The 15,401-nt window shown below is 35.0% G+C and overlaps 1 protein-coding gene across 7 annotated transcripts in view; it reads right to left on the reverse strand.

Moving 5' to 3' along the window:
- Positions 1-5,612: 5,612 nt before the first annotated feature.
- Aplf (aprataxin and PNKP like factor) overlaps positions 5,613-15,401 on the reverse strand; it is a 113,956-nt gene continuing 104,167 nt past the window's right edge. For 4 of the 7 annotated variants that reach the window (XM_021262522.2, XM_021262520.2, XM_013073998.3 and 1 more), the window contains 2 exons: positions 14,375-14,421; positions 5,613-9,470 (listed from right to left, as the gene is read on the reverse strand). In XM_021262522.2, coding sequence (XP_021118181.2) covers positions 9,268-9,470; positions 14,375-14,421 — 250 coding nt within the window. In that variant the 3' untranslated portion in view covers positions 5,613-9,267. Of the gene's footprint in view, positions 9,547-14,374; positions 14,422-15,401 lie in introns of all 7 variants that reach the window. The other 3 variants (XM_021262518.2, XM_021262516.2, XM_021262517.2) reach the window with 2 other exon arrangements.

A 15,401-nucleotide genomic window follows, 5' to 3' on the forward strand; every position in this document is an offset into this window, starting at 1 on the left:
GTCTTATGTTATTCTTCTTTGCACCGTCTAGCAGCTGCTGGATTGATTTCTCGTGTTCCCTTACAATTTTAGGGCAGTTTTTCTTTTCCTGGTCACTAATTGCAATCTTATCTTCTGTATCAGAAATTCTATCCTCACATTGGTTCATTCTGGTGTGCAGACTTTCGATGGAGTTTTTAATCTCCTGGAAATCTGTTTGCATCTGTTTTATGGATTCCATTTGTTTCCTATGTTGGGATTCCATCATGTTCCTCAGATCCTCTATTTTTTCATCTGTGTCCTCTCTAGATTTATTAATCATGTCTTGCACCATGAGCACAATCTTTGCTGTTATCTGAGTAATTATTTCTGATTTCATTTTTCCCAGATTCTCTTTTGTTGCCAGTTCAGAGTGTCCAGGTGGTTGAGTATCAGATTGTTCCATCTTGTTTCCCTTTGGGGTTACTGTAGGTGATCTGGAAGTCTGTTTTTGAGGTTTGTTTACATGTCTTCTCATTTCCATGGGGCATGAGGGAGTGTGCTTCTGGCGAATGCGCCGCTCAGCCTCTCTGCCCTAGGAGCTTGGGATGGGGGAGGGGGAACTTCCTTCCTGGTGCAGGGACCAGCTCACCTTCTCTGCCCTAGGAGCGTGGGATGGCATTGGGGAGCTTCCCTAATATGATTTGTTAATGGCAGGAAATTCTAATGTATTTTAGTCTTAGGTTTATGTGAAAAGATCCAATGAGTACTTTGATATTAACTTTGTGAGTACAGTCTTTTCAGCCTAATAAGAGTAGGCATTCTCTGGGATATGTACAATAGTAAAATTGCTTTTCAAAGGATCAATTTCTAAAAAAATCAGCATCCATGATTTAGGGTTTAGTAGAAAACATAAGTATTAGCATTAACTAAAGAAAGCTCATTTTCAGCCTCAGTATCATTAGAAACTCTTGTATACTCTAGGAAGAATTTAAAACTTCTGTTTGTGTTACAAATGACTCAAGTTCTTCTAATCAATAATTTTTTTCTTAAATTCTTTTATGGGTACATTTTAGGTATAAAATTCATTTACATTTATTATTGGGTACTTGTACCTGTACATGATGTATCTTGGTTCTTATTTTTTTCCTGCATTACCTGTGCACCCTTCACCCCCTCCACCCTTCCCTATTTACATAGACTTCATTTCCATTTGTTTTTCTTTTCTCATAGTTTTTCCTTTCCCTTCTTTCCTTTCCCCTTCCCCTCCCTTCACCCCTACGTCTTTGGACCTTTTTTCTTATTTCAAATTATCAATTATTCATTATTCATTTTAATCACTTTAACCCTTATTTAGACTCTCAGTTTCTCACACTAGAGAAACTATTCAGTATTTACACATGTGTGTCCTATTTATTTCACTTAAGAGTATGGCCTCGATATGCATCCATTTAGCTATAAATGTGAAATTCTATCCTCACATTGGTTCATTCTGGTGCCCAGACTTAGAGTTTTTAATCTCCTGGAAATCTGTTAGTATCTGTTTTATGGATTCCATTCATTTCCTATGTTGGGATTCCATCATGTTCCTCGGATCCTCTATTTTTCATCTGTGTCTTCTCTAGATTTATTAATCATGTCTTGCACCATGAGCACAATCTTTGCTGTTATCTGAGTAATTATTTCTGATTTCATTTTTCCCAGATCCTCTTTTGTTGCCAGTTCAGAGAGTCCAGGTGGTTGAGTATCAGATTGTTCCATCTCATTTCCCTTTGGGGTCGCTGTAGGTGATCTGGAAGTCTGTTTTTGAGGCTTGTTTCCATGTCTTCTCATTTCCACGGGGCATGAGGGGGTGTGCTTCTGACACCACACAGCTCACCTTCTCTGCCCTAGGAGCCTGGGATGGTGGCGGGGGAGCTTCCTTCCAGGTGCTGGGACCGGCTCTGCAGGAGCTTCTTATATATGTACAGTTCCCATGCTGCAAATATTTTCTCCCAATCTTTATTCAAACAAATGTTCTTGATTTTTGAGCTATTATACTTAATATTTTATAATTCCTCCTAATATTTTAATTTTTCCCCATGTTTGTTTTATAATCCACCTGAATTATATTTTTTAGACTCTGAGACAAGAGTATAATTCCATCATTTTTCAAATTCTCCTAGTTAGCTTAAAGTTGTTTTTATCACCAATTTGTATATATCTTTTATCATAATATATGTATATGTACATATATATTTTATATGGATTTATTTCCAAAGTCTCTATTCTCTTTTACATATCTATTTGTCCTTTCTTGCACTTTTTTAAGTGTCTACAGCTCTATTGTTTGATATAATCATTAAACAGGGTAGCCTTGTTCTTTTTGTTAAAAAATTATTGATTTCCCTAGAACTTAAAAAAAAACCCTTTAGATTCTAAAACTATACACAATCCATGTGAAATTTGAGATTGCACTAAATTTATAGATTAGGAAAAATTTATGTTTCAATGTTGCATTTTTCTATCTAGAAATATGATATGCACTTCCATTTATGTCAATCCCTTGTGTTCTCTGAAATTTTAGTATTGTAATTGTATAAGTCTTGCATGATTGTGTTAGGTTTATTACTAGGAATTTTATTTTGGTTGATCTTCCAAATAAGATCTTTATTCATCACATTTCTTCTGACCAGTTGCTATTGAAATACAGGGAAGCCATTAATTTCTGGTTATACTCTATTTAGCCAATTAAAAAAATAACCTTTGTGTTTTCAGTAATTTTTCAGTTGATATTCTTGATATTCCTGTTTTCTAGGTAACTACACATGGTGCACAGAGTACTAGTTTTTCCTTACCCAACACATAAAACTATTATTTATTTTCTTTTAGCCAAGGAAGGATACCCAGAAGAATATGAATATTTGCAGAGATACAGGACATCCTTTCCTTGTTTCAACTCCACTGGGAGGCTGCTGTTTCCCTGTGAACTCAGGTGTTTGCTGTGGGTCACTAATAAATTCCTTCATCAAGTCAAAGCAGTTTCATTCTATTGCTAGCTTACCACAAGCTTTCTTTTTATCAGTTTGCTGTCTTAAGGGAACAACAATGAATTATCAGTACCTCTTTTGGACTCTCATGAGCTCATTCTAAGTCATTGTTAATGTGAGGGACTGTGTTAAGAGATTTTTAGCCCTACTGAACTGCCCTAGAGTTAGTATAAATCCCTCTAGGTTAGGGTGTTTTAATGCATTGCAGGATTCAACTGAGTAAATGTCCAATATTTATATATCTATATTCAAACTGAGATTGGTTTTTAAGTCTTTTAATGCTGTCTTCCACTGCTTTGAAGAATTGTGGAGTTTCCCTGTTTTTTGTTGCATACAGGTTTGATAGAATTCACTTGTAATACTAGGTTCCAGTAGAAGTAGACCTTTGAATACTTTCCACTTCCTTTGTGCCCATTGATCTGTTCAGGTTTAAATACCTTTTAAAGTAAGTTTTAGTGAATATATTTTTCTAGAAAATCATCCATTCATTTGGATTTACAAATTTACTAACATAAAGTTGTACATACCTCATTACACAAATTTTAAACATCAATATTTATACTTCTATAGTTCTATTTTACTGATCATTTCAGACTTTTTGACCTATTGATCAAGTCTACTGCTTTTATTAGTCTTTTATCTCAAGATTTTACCTTATTGTGTCCCACTTTGCTTAGTTTTCTTTTGATGCTTTGTCTACATTTTTAAGTAAAACACTCAGTTCATTTATTTTTAATTCTGTTGCTAATATATACACTTTTATCTTTTAAGACAGGATTTATTTATTTAGGCAGACCATCCTGGAACTCATGATTCTCTTGCCTCAGAGTTCCAAGTACTGTGATCATATAGGCTTTTGCCACCATGCCCTAATAGATACATTCGAGAGTAAATATAATTTTCCTTCAAGTACATCTTGCTATATATTCTCCATCTTTTCACTCCCCCTCCTCCTTACCTTCCCCTCTCCCTTCTCCCTAAGATCCCCTTCCCATCACTAGAGTCTACCTCTCTAGTTTTTAATATCTTTTATTTTGCTTTTCAAATTATTTATATTTTAGGTTTCTCATACTAGAGAAACCATGTAATATTTGACTTGTGTCTGCTTATTTCACCGAGTATTATTGGCTCAAGATTCATCCATTTTTCTACAAATGACTAAAATTTATCCTTCTTCCTTTGTCCATTTATCTACTGATGAGCATATAGGGCATTTTCATGATTTATAGTTTTCGATTTCCACCTGATTTTTCCACTAGTAAAGATTTTTTATATTTATTTATTTGACAAATAAAACCATATCCTGTACAACATGATGCTTTGAAACATGCATTGTGGAGTGGCTAAACTGAACTAACACATTTATTGTCTCACATACTTAACAGGTTTTTTTTTGTACCAGGGATCAAACTTGGGACCTTGTGCTTTCGAGGCAGGCGGCGGAACCACTGAGCTAAATCCCTGGCCCCATCAGTTGTGGGAACACTAAAGTCTATCTTAACCATTTTCTTTTCAAAAAAATTTTTAATTGACTATTACACATAAAAACCAGTAATTAATCAAAATGCAATTAATATAGATTTGCAAGCTTTTTGGCCATTATGTAAATATTAAAATGTTAAGTGAATTGTCAATTCAAAAATAAAAGCTTACATATATATTAAAAAAGCATAAATGGTCAAAGATGCACTATAAAATTGTGTGTGGAAAAAATTTGTATCAAATAATATCATAGCCATTTTCAAGAATACAATACACAGTTATTAGCTAAAGTTACTATGTTGCACAATAGATCTTCTGAACTTATTCCTCTTTAACTGAATCTTTTATCCTTGCAAACATTTTCCCAACTCCAGCCTCCACTGGAGTCCCTGGTAACAACCATTCAAGTCTTTGCTTCCATACAGAACACAAGGAGGGTTTTAATCTATTCAGGATAGACTGAACTTTCAAGGGGGTAGATTAGTTTTTCCTGTCTTGCTGTTCATTTCTAGTTTTCCTGCACCACATGAGGTCTGCACTGTGGGCTGCACAGATCTGAGGCTCCCCCTGGCACATCATCTGAGGAAGTTCTCCAGTGGTGAAGCTGCCACCAGTGTGAGGAGCTGAGCTCATCAGATAAGCTCACACTAACAGAAAAAGGTTTCTAAGTAATGTAGGATGCTGGTGGAAGTCCTGAACGTGGTTTTAGAGAATATTAGTTACTTTGACTCATATATTTCCATCTTTTATGCATCATGAAAAATGAAAGTCTCCCAGACCAATCCCAAACCTTGGAATGATTTTCTTTTGAGTCATCTCCAAATGTGCTTGACACTAATTTCACAGCTGCACCAAGCCCATTAGTGACCCATGAAAGTGGCTCATATGGCCTGTTCTCCTCCTTGATGCCAGCAAGTACAGAGCATGAAGAAGGTCTATTTGTTTGACATTAATACTGGTCCCCTGAGAGCATCTGAACCAGTATTCTGTGATAGAGCTCAGCATGGTTGTTTGTTTGTTTGTTTTAGTACCAGGGATCAAACTTGGGACCTTGCACTTTCGAGGCAGGTGGCGGAACCAATGAGCTAAATCCCCAGCCCTCAGCATGTATTTTTTTAAAGAACTTCACAGAGGATTCTGATCCATGGGAAAGTTGAGAATTGCTGTTTTAATAAATTTTGTTAAGTTAAAAAATGTTAACAGAAGTACAAATTTCCATTCCTTAATACTCACAACTTTCTGAATCTCTCTCCAGAGGTTACAATTGCTTATTAAACCATGTCCTATGTTCTCTCTGTAAGAACAATACAACACAAAACAAACCCCTACCCTTTCATCTTTTCATTCATCTCTGAATTTCTCCAGCGATGGCAATATCATTTTTTCTCATTTCTTCCTGAAAACTCCATGCTCTTACTTCTGCTCTTGCTACACTTCTTTTTGTCATGAACCTTGATGACACATATCCATTCAACAAACATGTATGCAGTGCCAGTTATGTTCCCCGTACTATTTCTGGCACTAGAAAGTACCAGTAAAAAAATTCGACAAAAATCCCTATTCTGATGGAGCTTACACTCCAGTGGAGTGAGAAAGAACAGTAAGCATAGATAAATTACATAGTACATTAAGAAGTAAGTATTGTGGACCAAATAGACCTTGGGACAGGGGATCGAGTGTTGGGGTGGGGCATGGAGGAAAGTGAAATGTTAGAGTGGTCTAGGAGGGCCTCAGACATTTAGACAAATTCTTGAAGGAGGTGAATAAACATCCTATTGTCCCAGATTGTAGGCACACTGAAAACAGGGACTCTGTTCTTCATTGAAGTGCCAGCACCTGCAACAGGTCTAGAACACAACTACAAATATAGCTATGATAATAGTTTATTATGCACATTAGGATGGCAAAGAACATCAGCCATAATTATTACTTATCACTTTTTTCCAGATGTTTTTGTAGAAATGCAACTTGGCAGGTTAGTTTTGCAGATTGGGAGGATACGACCACACCACACCACACACACACACACACACACACACACACACACACACACACACACACACACGCACACATCATTACAGACTTTGGAGAACTTCATGGGAGTGAAGTATTGCACAGGGCAAGGCTGTGTGCACCTTGTAGGTGTGTAATTCCCCTTTCCATGGGGTAGGCTTGTGTCCCTCAACTCTGCCTCAACTCTTGTTTAGCTGCAAAAAAAGTCCCTATACATTTTTTCTCAGCTTTACACCACCATTGCGGAAGAATTATGGTTCTTTACAATAGTGAAAGAAGAAAGAATTTATCTTCTTTCATTACAATGAATGTTTACAACCACAAAGGTCTTCTAATTCTAGAAAAAAACTCAGAATCAACAAGGCCATCCTCAACTGGCAATGAAAGCAGAGTCAGGGTCCAAGTGTTCTAGAAAAAAATCTGCACGTCTCCAGTTTCCCAAGGTTGTGGACAATCCTCCTCCTTCCAAAAAGTTAACCAAAAATATTTGCATTTAGAATTAAGCCCACAAGTGAAAAATGTGTATGTTAAGTAAGTGATCATTTTCACTGTGACAAAGGAAGGTGGGATACAGTTTAAGTTCCTTGAACATCATGATGGACAAAGTCATTTTTTTTTAATACCAGAGATCGAACTCGGGACCTTGTGCTTGCAAGGCAGGCGGCAGAACCACTGAGCTAAATCCCTGGTCCCACATCGTGATGGAGAGAACTGGCTTTACTCACTGTTTAGGATAGTAATTAATTAAAGAATCAAGTTCATGTTAATATTGCTCCTGAGACCACTGACAGGTAATGTCATCATCACAGATTTAAACACAGTCCAGTTACAAGTGGCAAATTGTCATTATACTACAGTTAAGTTGCATATTTAAACACTTGTTTTACTCAAAAGTGTCTTCAGGATGTTTTCAAAAGTTGCATCAAACTATACTTAAAAAGCATTATTACTTATTACTGAGAATATCTTTTGATGTTAAATGGTTTTCTATTCCTAAAATACAGGTGTTATCCTTTGCATTATTTCTTTAATAACAGCTTTAGTGAGATATGTAATTGACATACCATGAAATTCACCCTTTGGAAATGTACAGTTCATTGATTTTAGTATATTTACAGAGTTGTGCTACTATCACCCCTATGTAATTTTACTACTCAAAAACTAACCATATATCCATTAGTAGTCTCTCCTTGTTCTCCCTGTCCAGGTTTCTAGTAACCACTAATTTCTGTCTCTATGGATTTGTCTATTTTAGACATCTATCAGTACTTCATTCTTTTTATGGCCAAATAATATTTCATTTCACAGATATACCACATTTTGTTTGTTCACTCATCAGATGATGGATATTTTTACTTTTTGGTTATTAAGAATAATGTTTCTGTGGACACTGTGTACAGTTCTTGGGTGGACATGTTTTCAGTTTCTTTGAGTATGCACCTAGGAGTGGATTAAGAGCCCTTTAAGGATTTAGTTAGTGCAGAATGAAAATAAATTCAAACATTTATTGACTGGTTTGTCAAGCCTGAGATTAAAGATACATAATAAGGGAAAAATGAGTTCCCAAATAACAATAGTCAGAACACAGGTAATAGTATAGAGTAATGTTTACTGACCTTGCTTCAGTTTAAGTAAATTTTAATACTGTTCCAACTACTTGGAGAGATATTTTAAAACACTAAGAGAACAAAATTATAAATCTGTTTTCCTCTTCCATGGCAAAAGTTTTTAGAGTGAAAAAATTAGTGTTTAATAAGGATGCAACTGAGTTACTGATTAGTGATTCCAATAATATATATCATGCACTGTGTATACATACCTATTCTTAAAATTTTAAACTATATTTTAAGAATTTAAAGTTACTTAAAATGATACTGATAAGCCTGGTGAAGTTTAATAACAGAAATATAAGGATATACTTCACAAAACTGGAGAACTTCTTTATATCAGAGGCCAGAATCTTAACCCCTGGCAAATAACTTGCTACTTTCATTTGAGCATAAAAGAAATATGTCTTTTGAGAAAATATGGTTAAAATTATTTTTGTATTCTTAATGCAAAGACAGCACAGTAAGAGTTAAACTAATAGGGTGCCCTTTAGTTTGAAAAAAATGTCAAATTCTTCAAGTTTTTCTACCTTTAAACTCAGATATACAGTAAATTACAAATGTGGGGACACAAAATAATATTTCCTGTAAGGTGAACATTTCTATAACTTAGCTGAATTTTTTTTCAGTATTGATTTGGTAAAAATTTCTCCAAGTTTCAAAGAATAAAAGAAATTACAAAGTTCACATGTAGAGTGCTAGAAAAAAGAATAGCCATTATGTATGTAATAGCTGCCATTTTTGAAGCCTGGTTTTGGCTGCAGAACTACAACAGCAATCTTGCTTCCCCACCCATGTAATTTTCCTAGTTATACTTGCATAGTACTCTATTATAAAGATAGAATTTTTGGAAAAAAAGAAAAAACACCAAAGTCTTGTGCAACCTATGGCTTTTACTTTTTATTGCCATTATATAAAGTACGTGAAAAATATTAATTATTACTCAACCTCTTTGTCTGCTTCCTATTGCCAGATACCTTAAATAGGAAAGAAAGGGCAAGATAACAAAATTAATTCTACTTGCTACATTAAAGGCAGACATTTCAATGTTTTATTTGCAAAGAGTCAATAGCAAAAGTTACAACTATCAAAAGAAAGAAAACGATCACTTAAACACCTCCCACGGTCCTGAATTTTTCCATAGGGAAAAAGTAAATGTGAACCTAATACAGGAAGAATTACTTTTTTCTTTTCATAAACTTTTTTGCTTCTTTCAAAAGTTCTTCTACATCTTCCTGTTCTTGGTCTTCCTTTCCTGGTTCCCAGTCAGAATCTTCATCTGTCAGCTCATACTCTTCTTCCTCATCATCTAGAAAGCTGTCATTCAGGTCATACTCATTGGGCTGTCCAACAGCATCATCTTCATCTGAAACACTTCTCACTGACAAGTAGAATATTGGTATGCAACATATCAATTGCCATTCAACCTCAGATTAGAGATGTTCTCTGTAAAATGTCTTTCCACATCAAAAAGAATTTTATTAGTAGATAGCTTAACACTACAAATTTTTTAAAAGGGCACTAAAATGATTGTTTGTTATTTATGATACTAACTTTTCTTATCATGAAGTTCTGGGAGTAAAATGGCCCGTAAGAGTCAAAATTATGGTTCCTTAGTAACATCATAAGTCATGCTACCCTACATTACCATGTGGTAGAAGGTACTTTGTTCCAGTTACTCAGTGCCCCTTCCTGTGATAACACTATACACACACACACACACACACACACTCCACTGAACTGACTCGGCCAGAGGAACATGAGCAGAAGCGTGTTCCCCACTTCAAAGTAGAAGCTTTGAGTCTTTCTGTGGTTCTGCTTGGCCATTTCCCCTCTGCCACATGAACAGCATGTTCCAGATAAGGGCTGATCCCTCGGCCTGAATTCCAGAGTGAAAATATACATGGGGCAGAGCCACAGGCAACTCATAGGTGCACCATGAAGGAGAAATACACCTATTTGTTGTTGTAAGGTACTGAAATTTGGGACGGTTTGTTTTCATAGTAAATCTAGCAAAGTCTGGCTTGGCACACTAGGATTGTAAGCAAACAAGAAGATACAACCTTCGGTACTTAGGAAAGTTAGTATTATGGCTCTAAGATTTCTTATAGTTCATGTTTCAGTAAGACTCATGGTAACAGCCATTAGAACATATATATATATTATATATATTATATATAAATAATATATATATTAGAATTCTTCTGTTTCCAAATTCATTTATCCTTTACTCTACTCTGTTTTATGCTTCTTTCACAGTGAGCAGCCAAGCTAGTTGAAATTAAGTGGTGAGAAACTCTAGGATGATATGAAACATTTTAGAACCAACCAGGAAGATTTTACCTGGAAATCTTAGTGATACAGGACAATCCCTGATGAACAGCAGATATATGAATTAAAAATATTAGTCTGCTGGGTGACCCAAGAAAGTTCTACCATACAAAATATACCACTGCTTATTCCAAAGAGGATTTAAGATAGCTTATCTTAATAATTAAACAACAAAATTCAAATAAATGTAGAAACTAAGAACATAAAGAGTAAAATATATAAGTTCCAACCTCAATTTTTAACATAACTATAAACTGAGCATCAAATTTCTTCCCAAGTTTCTTGGTAACTGAGTCTTAAAAGGATATATAACACATCATTCTTATTAATGTAACAAAGGAAGTCCATCAGTTCCATAAGGGAAATCTTGCAATACTCTTATCTGTTTACATATCTTTACCTCACAGCAAACATCTTGAGGAAATGTTTTATATCTAGCTAATTTCAATTTCCCATTTTAAAAAATGGCAAAATGCATTTAAGAAATACTTGGGACTCCAAGGTAGTTAGAAGTTGGGAAAGTGACCCAAAAGAGCACAACACCAACCTCTGTTCTTGTCTATTTTCCCCTTGGAAGTACCTCATACAAATGTTTTTTGTAAGATGCGCTTGTACATGACTACCAAAGTATGTGCTAATGATACCTCAGTACAGTTTCCTTTTAGATTCAGATATTATGTTAAAGGATTTATATGAAAAATAGATGTAAAGCTGATACAATTTTAAGTTCTCCTCCTGCCTCACTGGCTGCTCCTTCTCAGTCTCCTTTGCTGGACTTTCCTTAACAATCTCTAAATTTTGGAATGCCCTTGTTTCAGGCTGGGACCTCTTCTCTAACCCAGTCCTTACATGCCTCCATCCAGTCTAATACCTTAAATCCCTAAATTTGTATCATAAGCTTTGACACACTGCCCCGAATTCCAGGCTCATATTTCTGACTTCCCTGTATTATCTCCATTTGGATGACTAACAGGCATCTGGAACCTAAACTCCCAGGACAAAACTCTTGAGTTGCCTCACTCAAATCTGATCACTCTTTTATTAGTCTTCAATATGACTCCTCTAACCTTCCAACCTTCTGGCTGGAGTCATCCTGAATGCCCCTTACTGAAAACCCAACTCCAATATGTCAAGAGACCCTATTGGTTCCATCTTGGAAGTGTACTCACTACATCTCACCACATCCACTATAACACTGGTTCAAACACTATCATCTCCTTCCTGGATCCAAAGTCCTCCTAACTGGCTTTTTTACTTCCATTCTAGTTTTTTTTTTTATCCATAAAGAAGCCAGAAAACTTTGCAATAGCTTTCTATCTCCTTCTAAATAAGTCCTGAAGTCCTTAATTCAAGGTTTTGGCTTCCAAGACCCTACACAACTGGCGCACTGCTAGCTTTCCTGCCCTCATTTCCTGCCACTCTCTACTTACTCTCCCTGTTCCAATTCTATCTGCTCTTTGCTGCTCTTAGAAGAATATAAGTATGATCATCTGCAGAGCTTTAGAACCTGCTATTCCCACTCCCTGGCATACTCTTCCTCAGATGATCACCTGGCTTGCTCTCCTCCTTCTGGCTTTTCTAATGTCAAATTACCAGACAGTGTATCTTTTACCATTCTATGGGAGATGGTACTTCCTTCCCCCACATTCTTGCTATTCTGTTCTCATAAAGATTTATTTTTCTTCTCAGCAGTTATCACCACATGACATCATGTAATATATGTATACTGCCCACATTTGTAACAATTCTACATGGGCAGGCCTTTGCATCTATTGTACCCTCAGCTCCTACACCAGTGCTTAACATGTAGAAGGCAATTAATATACATTTGTTCAATATATGAATGGATGAATAAATGAAACATTTCTAAATTGAACATATTTGTTTTACAGAAATTTTTTCAGGCTACATCTCTGATCACCAGCCTGCCTATCAATATAATGAATTGCCTAAGATAAGAAACTTTTATTCAAATCTTGCTATGTGAAAGGATTTCAAGCCTCAGTGAACACTAGAAATTTTAGCAATTTATTGAGCAGGCTCTCTTGTTGAGGCAGTAAGGGCTGTTAATCAGAAGAATCTCAATTGTTTCCTCAAAAAATGTTTTTATATATTATCTTTTATAGTTGATATTTATTTTTACACATTTATGTTCTTTTAATAGGAAGTTCAGAAACTAACAAAACTATCTGTAACAGAACTCAGTATAGCTGGTAGTCAAATTTCATCCACTTTACTTCACAAGAATGGGTACTTTTTGTTTCGAATGAATAAACAAAATAATGACCTAAGGCTCCCTGGAATTCAGGTCTATGTTCTTTACTAGTGATATCCTATAGATACTTCTTAACGGATTTTTAAATGCTATCAAGTTACTACTTTGTGGAAGCCAAATAATACTCTTCTTGTAGTGATTCAATTAACAATTTCAAATATTTGCAATTGTTATCTACACAGACATTTCCTGTTTTAAAATTGTTTGTAGTTCTGTGAAGATGATTCTAGAGAAACAGTTTCTGCTCTTCAGTGTTAAGTGAGCCTGGGGGTAATAAAAAAGTAAATACACTGGTCCAGTGAAATTGTCAGTCTAAATTGTTACAAGATTTCCTGAATCAAGGGAATAATTTCAGGAAGCAGGACTCTGAAATCAATGTGACTACCACATAATCTTAAATTAAAATGTCTATCTTTACCATAAAAATTAGTGTTTCATGCAAAAGAAATATACACTGAAAGCAAGAAGGGAAAAAGCACCTCTATGCATGTACTCCCTAACTGGGCAAGCTGAAACATACAACATGGTATCTAGGCATCTGGATTTAAAGTGATGAAAAGAGCAGTTTGCATAAAACTTGCAAGAGCACTGTCTGTTGTATAAAAATTCAAAATGGATAAAAGATCTAAATGTTAAGAAAGAAACATTTAATCTGCTATTAACTGAGATGGAGTGTATTTATGTCTGGAGTGCTAAAGCACTAGTTACAATAAAAAATATCAAGTAGAATTATCTTACTGTGAAGTTAGTTTCATAACTTTATCATAAGTGAGTTTTATGTATGTACACAGAAGTGCAAGTGAGGATAGCCTCAATAGTATGTGTTTTATTCTCTTGTTTTGAGGGCACAGATATTGTTTGTTGAACTGGTCTCTACATTATATAAATATCACAAAGAAGTTGTTAAAAGGAAAAATATTAGAGTTCAGAAGCAGGAGAAACAGAAGGTGAAATGGGTTGATGTAAAGAGAACAACAGATGGATATCTGATGTCTGTCCCTTCTCCTCCCTTTCCCAAAGTTTAGTTTCTATCAGGGACCCCTGTGGTTCTTTCTGATCAAAATGACTCTGCCCTAGTTCAACAAAATGGCCATAGTGATTAGTTCAAGGGCAAGAATGCAATCAAAGATAGTAAAAAGAGTAAGTTTCATTATTTTTACTAAGAATCATGATGGTCAAAGTTGTTCACTCTCTCCTTAGATGTAAACAGAGTGTTCATTGCCTCAGCTCAATAAGGGTGCATTTAGTCTTTTAGTTAGGCAACAATGCCTTAGAATGGTAATACTTCTCTAAAGACAGAACGATGGTAGGAAATTAGGACTTTGGGCAATATTGTAGATATTGATAATGAGCCAAAGCAGTAAGTCTTGTTTAAATCCAGCCCTACCTCTGGACTTTTCAGTTATAGAAGTCAATGAGTTCTCGTTATCACTTAGACTACTTTGAAATTTTGAGTTCAGGTACTTGCAAATGAAAGAATTCTAACAGACACAAAGAAAATTCTATAAAAGGTATGAAGTGTTTTTAATCTAAAAAAAGTCACTAAAATCAGCAGTTCAATGCACTCACAGATGCAAAGTTTAAAAAAGTTTTTATAATAACTGGCAAGTGTAACAACGTTGAACAGGAGAATCATTGAAAGGTTTCTTTTTGAATTTCCTTGAAGTAGAATTACTTACCCTGAAGTATACTATGTCTATATTCTATCTTGTGTTGGAGATTCTTCCTGAAAAAAAGAAAAGAAAAAAGTAACAAAAATAAGATCTAATATTGCAATTACTAACAATTAATAAGACTATTTTAACTAACCTAGAAACTAAGTAGCCTACAAATAAGATTTGGCTCCAAAAGGCCTCTTATTGAAAAGCACTTCCTCTTTAATTGTGGTACTTATTGAGTGCCCACTCCGTGCCAAATGTATTTTTGGATATATAAAGTACTGAACAAGATAACTTCAAACCTCAAGAAATTACACTCTATAAAGACAAGGTGAGATAAAACACAATATATCATGCTTCTCAGATCCAACATAGTATATTTCTAAAATCTTATGCATCACACACACAAAAATATACAAACAGCTCTAATATAGCTAACAAATCCCAATTCTGTCATATATATTCATATACATATCCAGAAAGATACTTCTAGGGCCATTCTTGAATCCAAAGAAAAAGCCATTTATGTAATGTTTCTAAAGAATACCAATCGTTTGTTATGAGAAAACAGGAAAGTCAATTTTGTTGAAAAAGTCATATTTTGAAGTCAAACCAAAATTACTTTTTAAAGATCATTTTTATTATATGCACTTATTTTTATCCTGTCTGTTATTTAATTAAACACATGTTTGGGGTATATGACATTCTCCAGATAACACAAAACTTCTAGCAGCAAAAATCCATAGCAACTGGTAAACCATTACTCACTTGATTAGCACCCCTCTCTTAAGTGAAAAACAAAGGGTGACTAAGATACACTAATGATAGATACATGCTGAAGTGTACAACTTTCTAATATGTCAGAAATTATTATTTTTATACAATGAAGTTTCATTTGTGTATTCATTTAGTAAGTACTGGCTGAATGCTTCACTATATTCTGGCTCTAAGGTGGCATTGAGGCTGAAATAATTATCAAGATACATTACCCTTAAAGAGAGGCTCAGGGGGCAACAGCAGGACAGACATTAGATAAGTATTTTTTAAA

The sequence above is a fragment of the Heterocephalus glaber genome, unplaced genomic scaffold (assembly GCF_053883595.1).
Source record: "Heterocephalus glaber isolate CG9 unplaced genomic scaffold, H.glaber_assembly_v1.0 deba00001457, whole genome shotgun sequence".
Classification (NCBI taxonomy): domain Eukaryota; kingdom Metazoa; phylum Chordata; class Mammalia; order Rodentia; family Bathyergidae; genus Heterocephalus; species Heterocephalus glaber.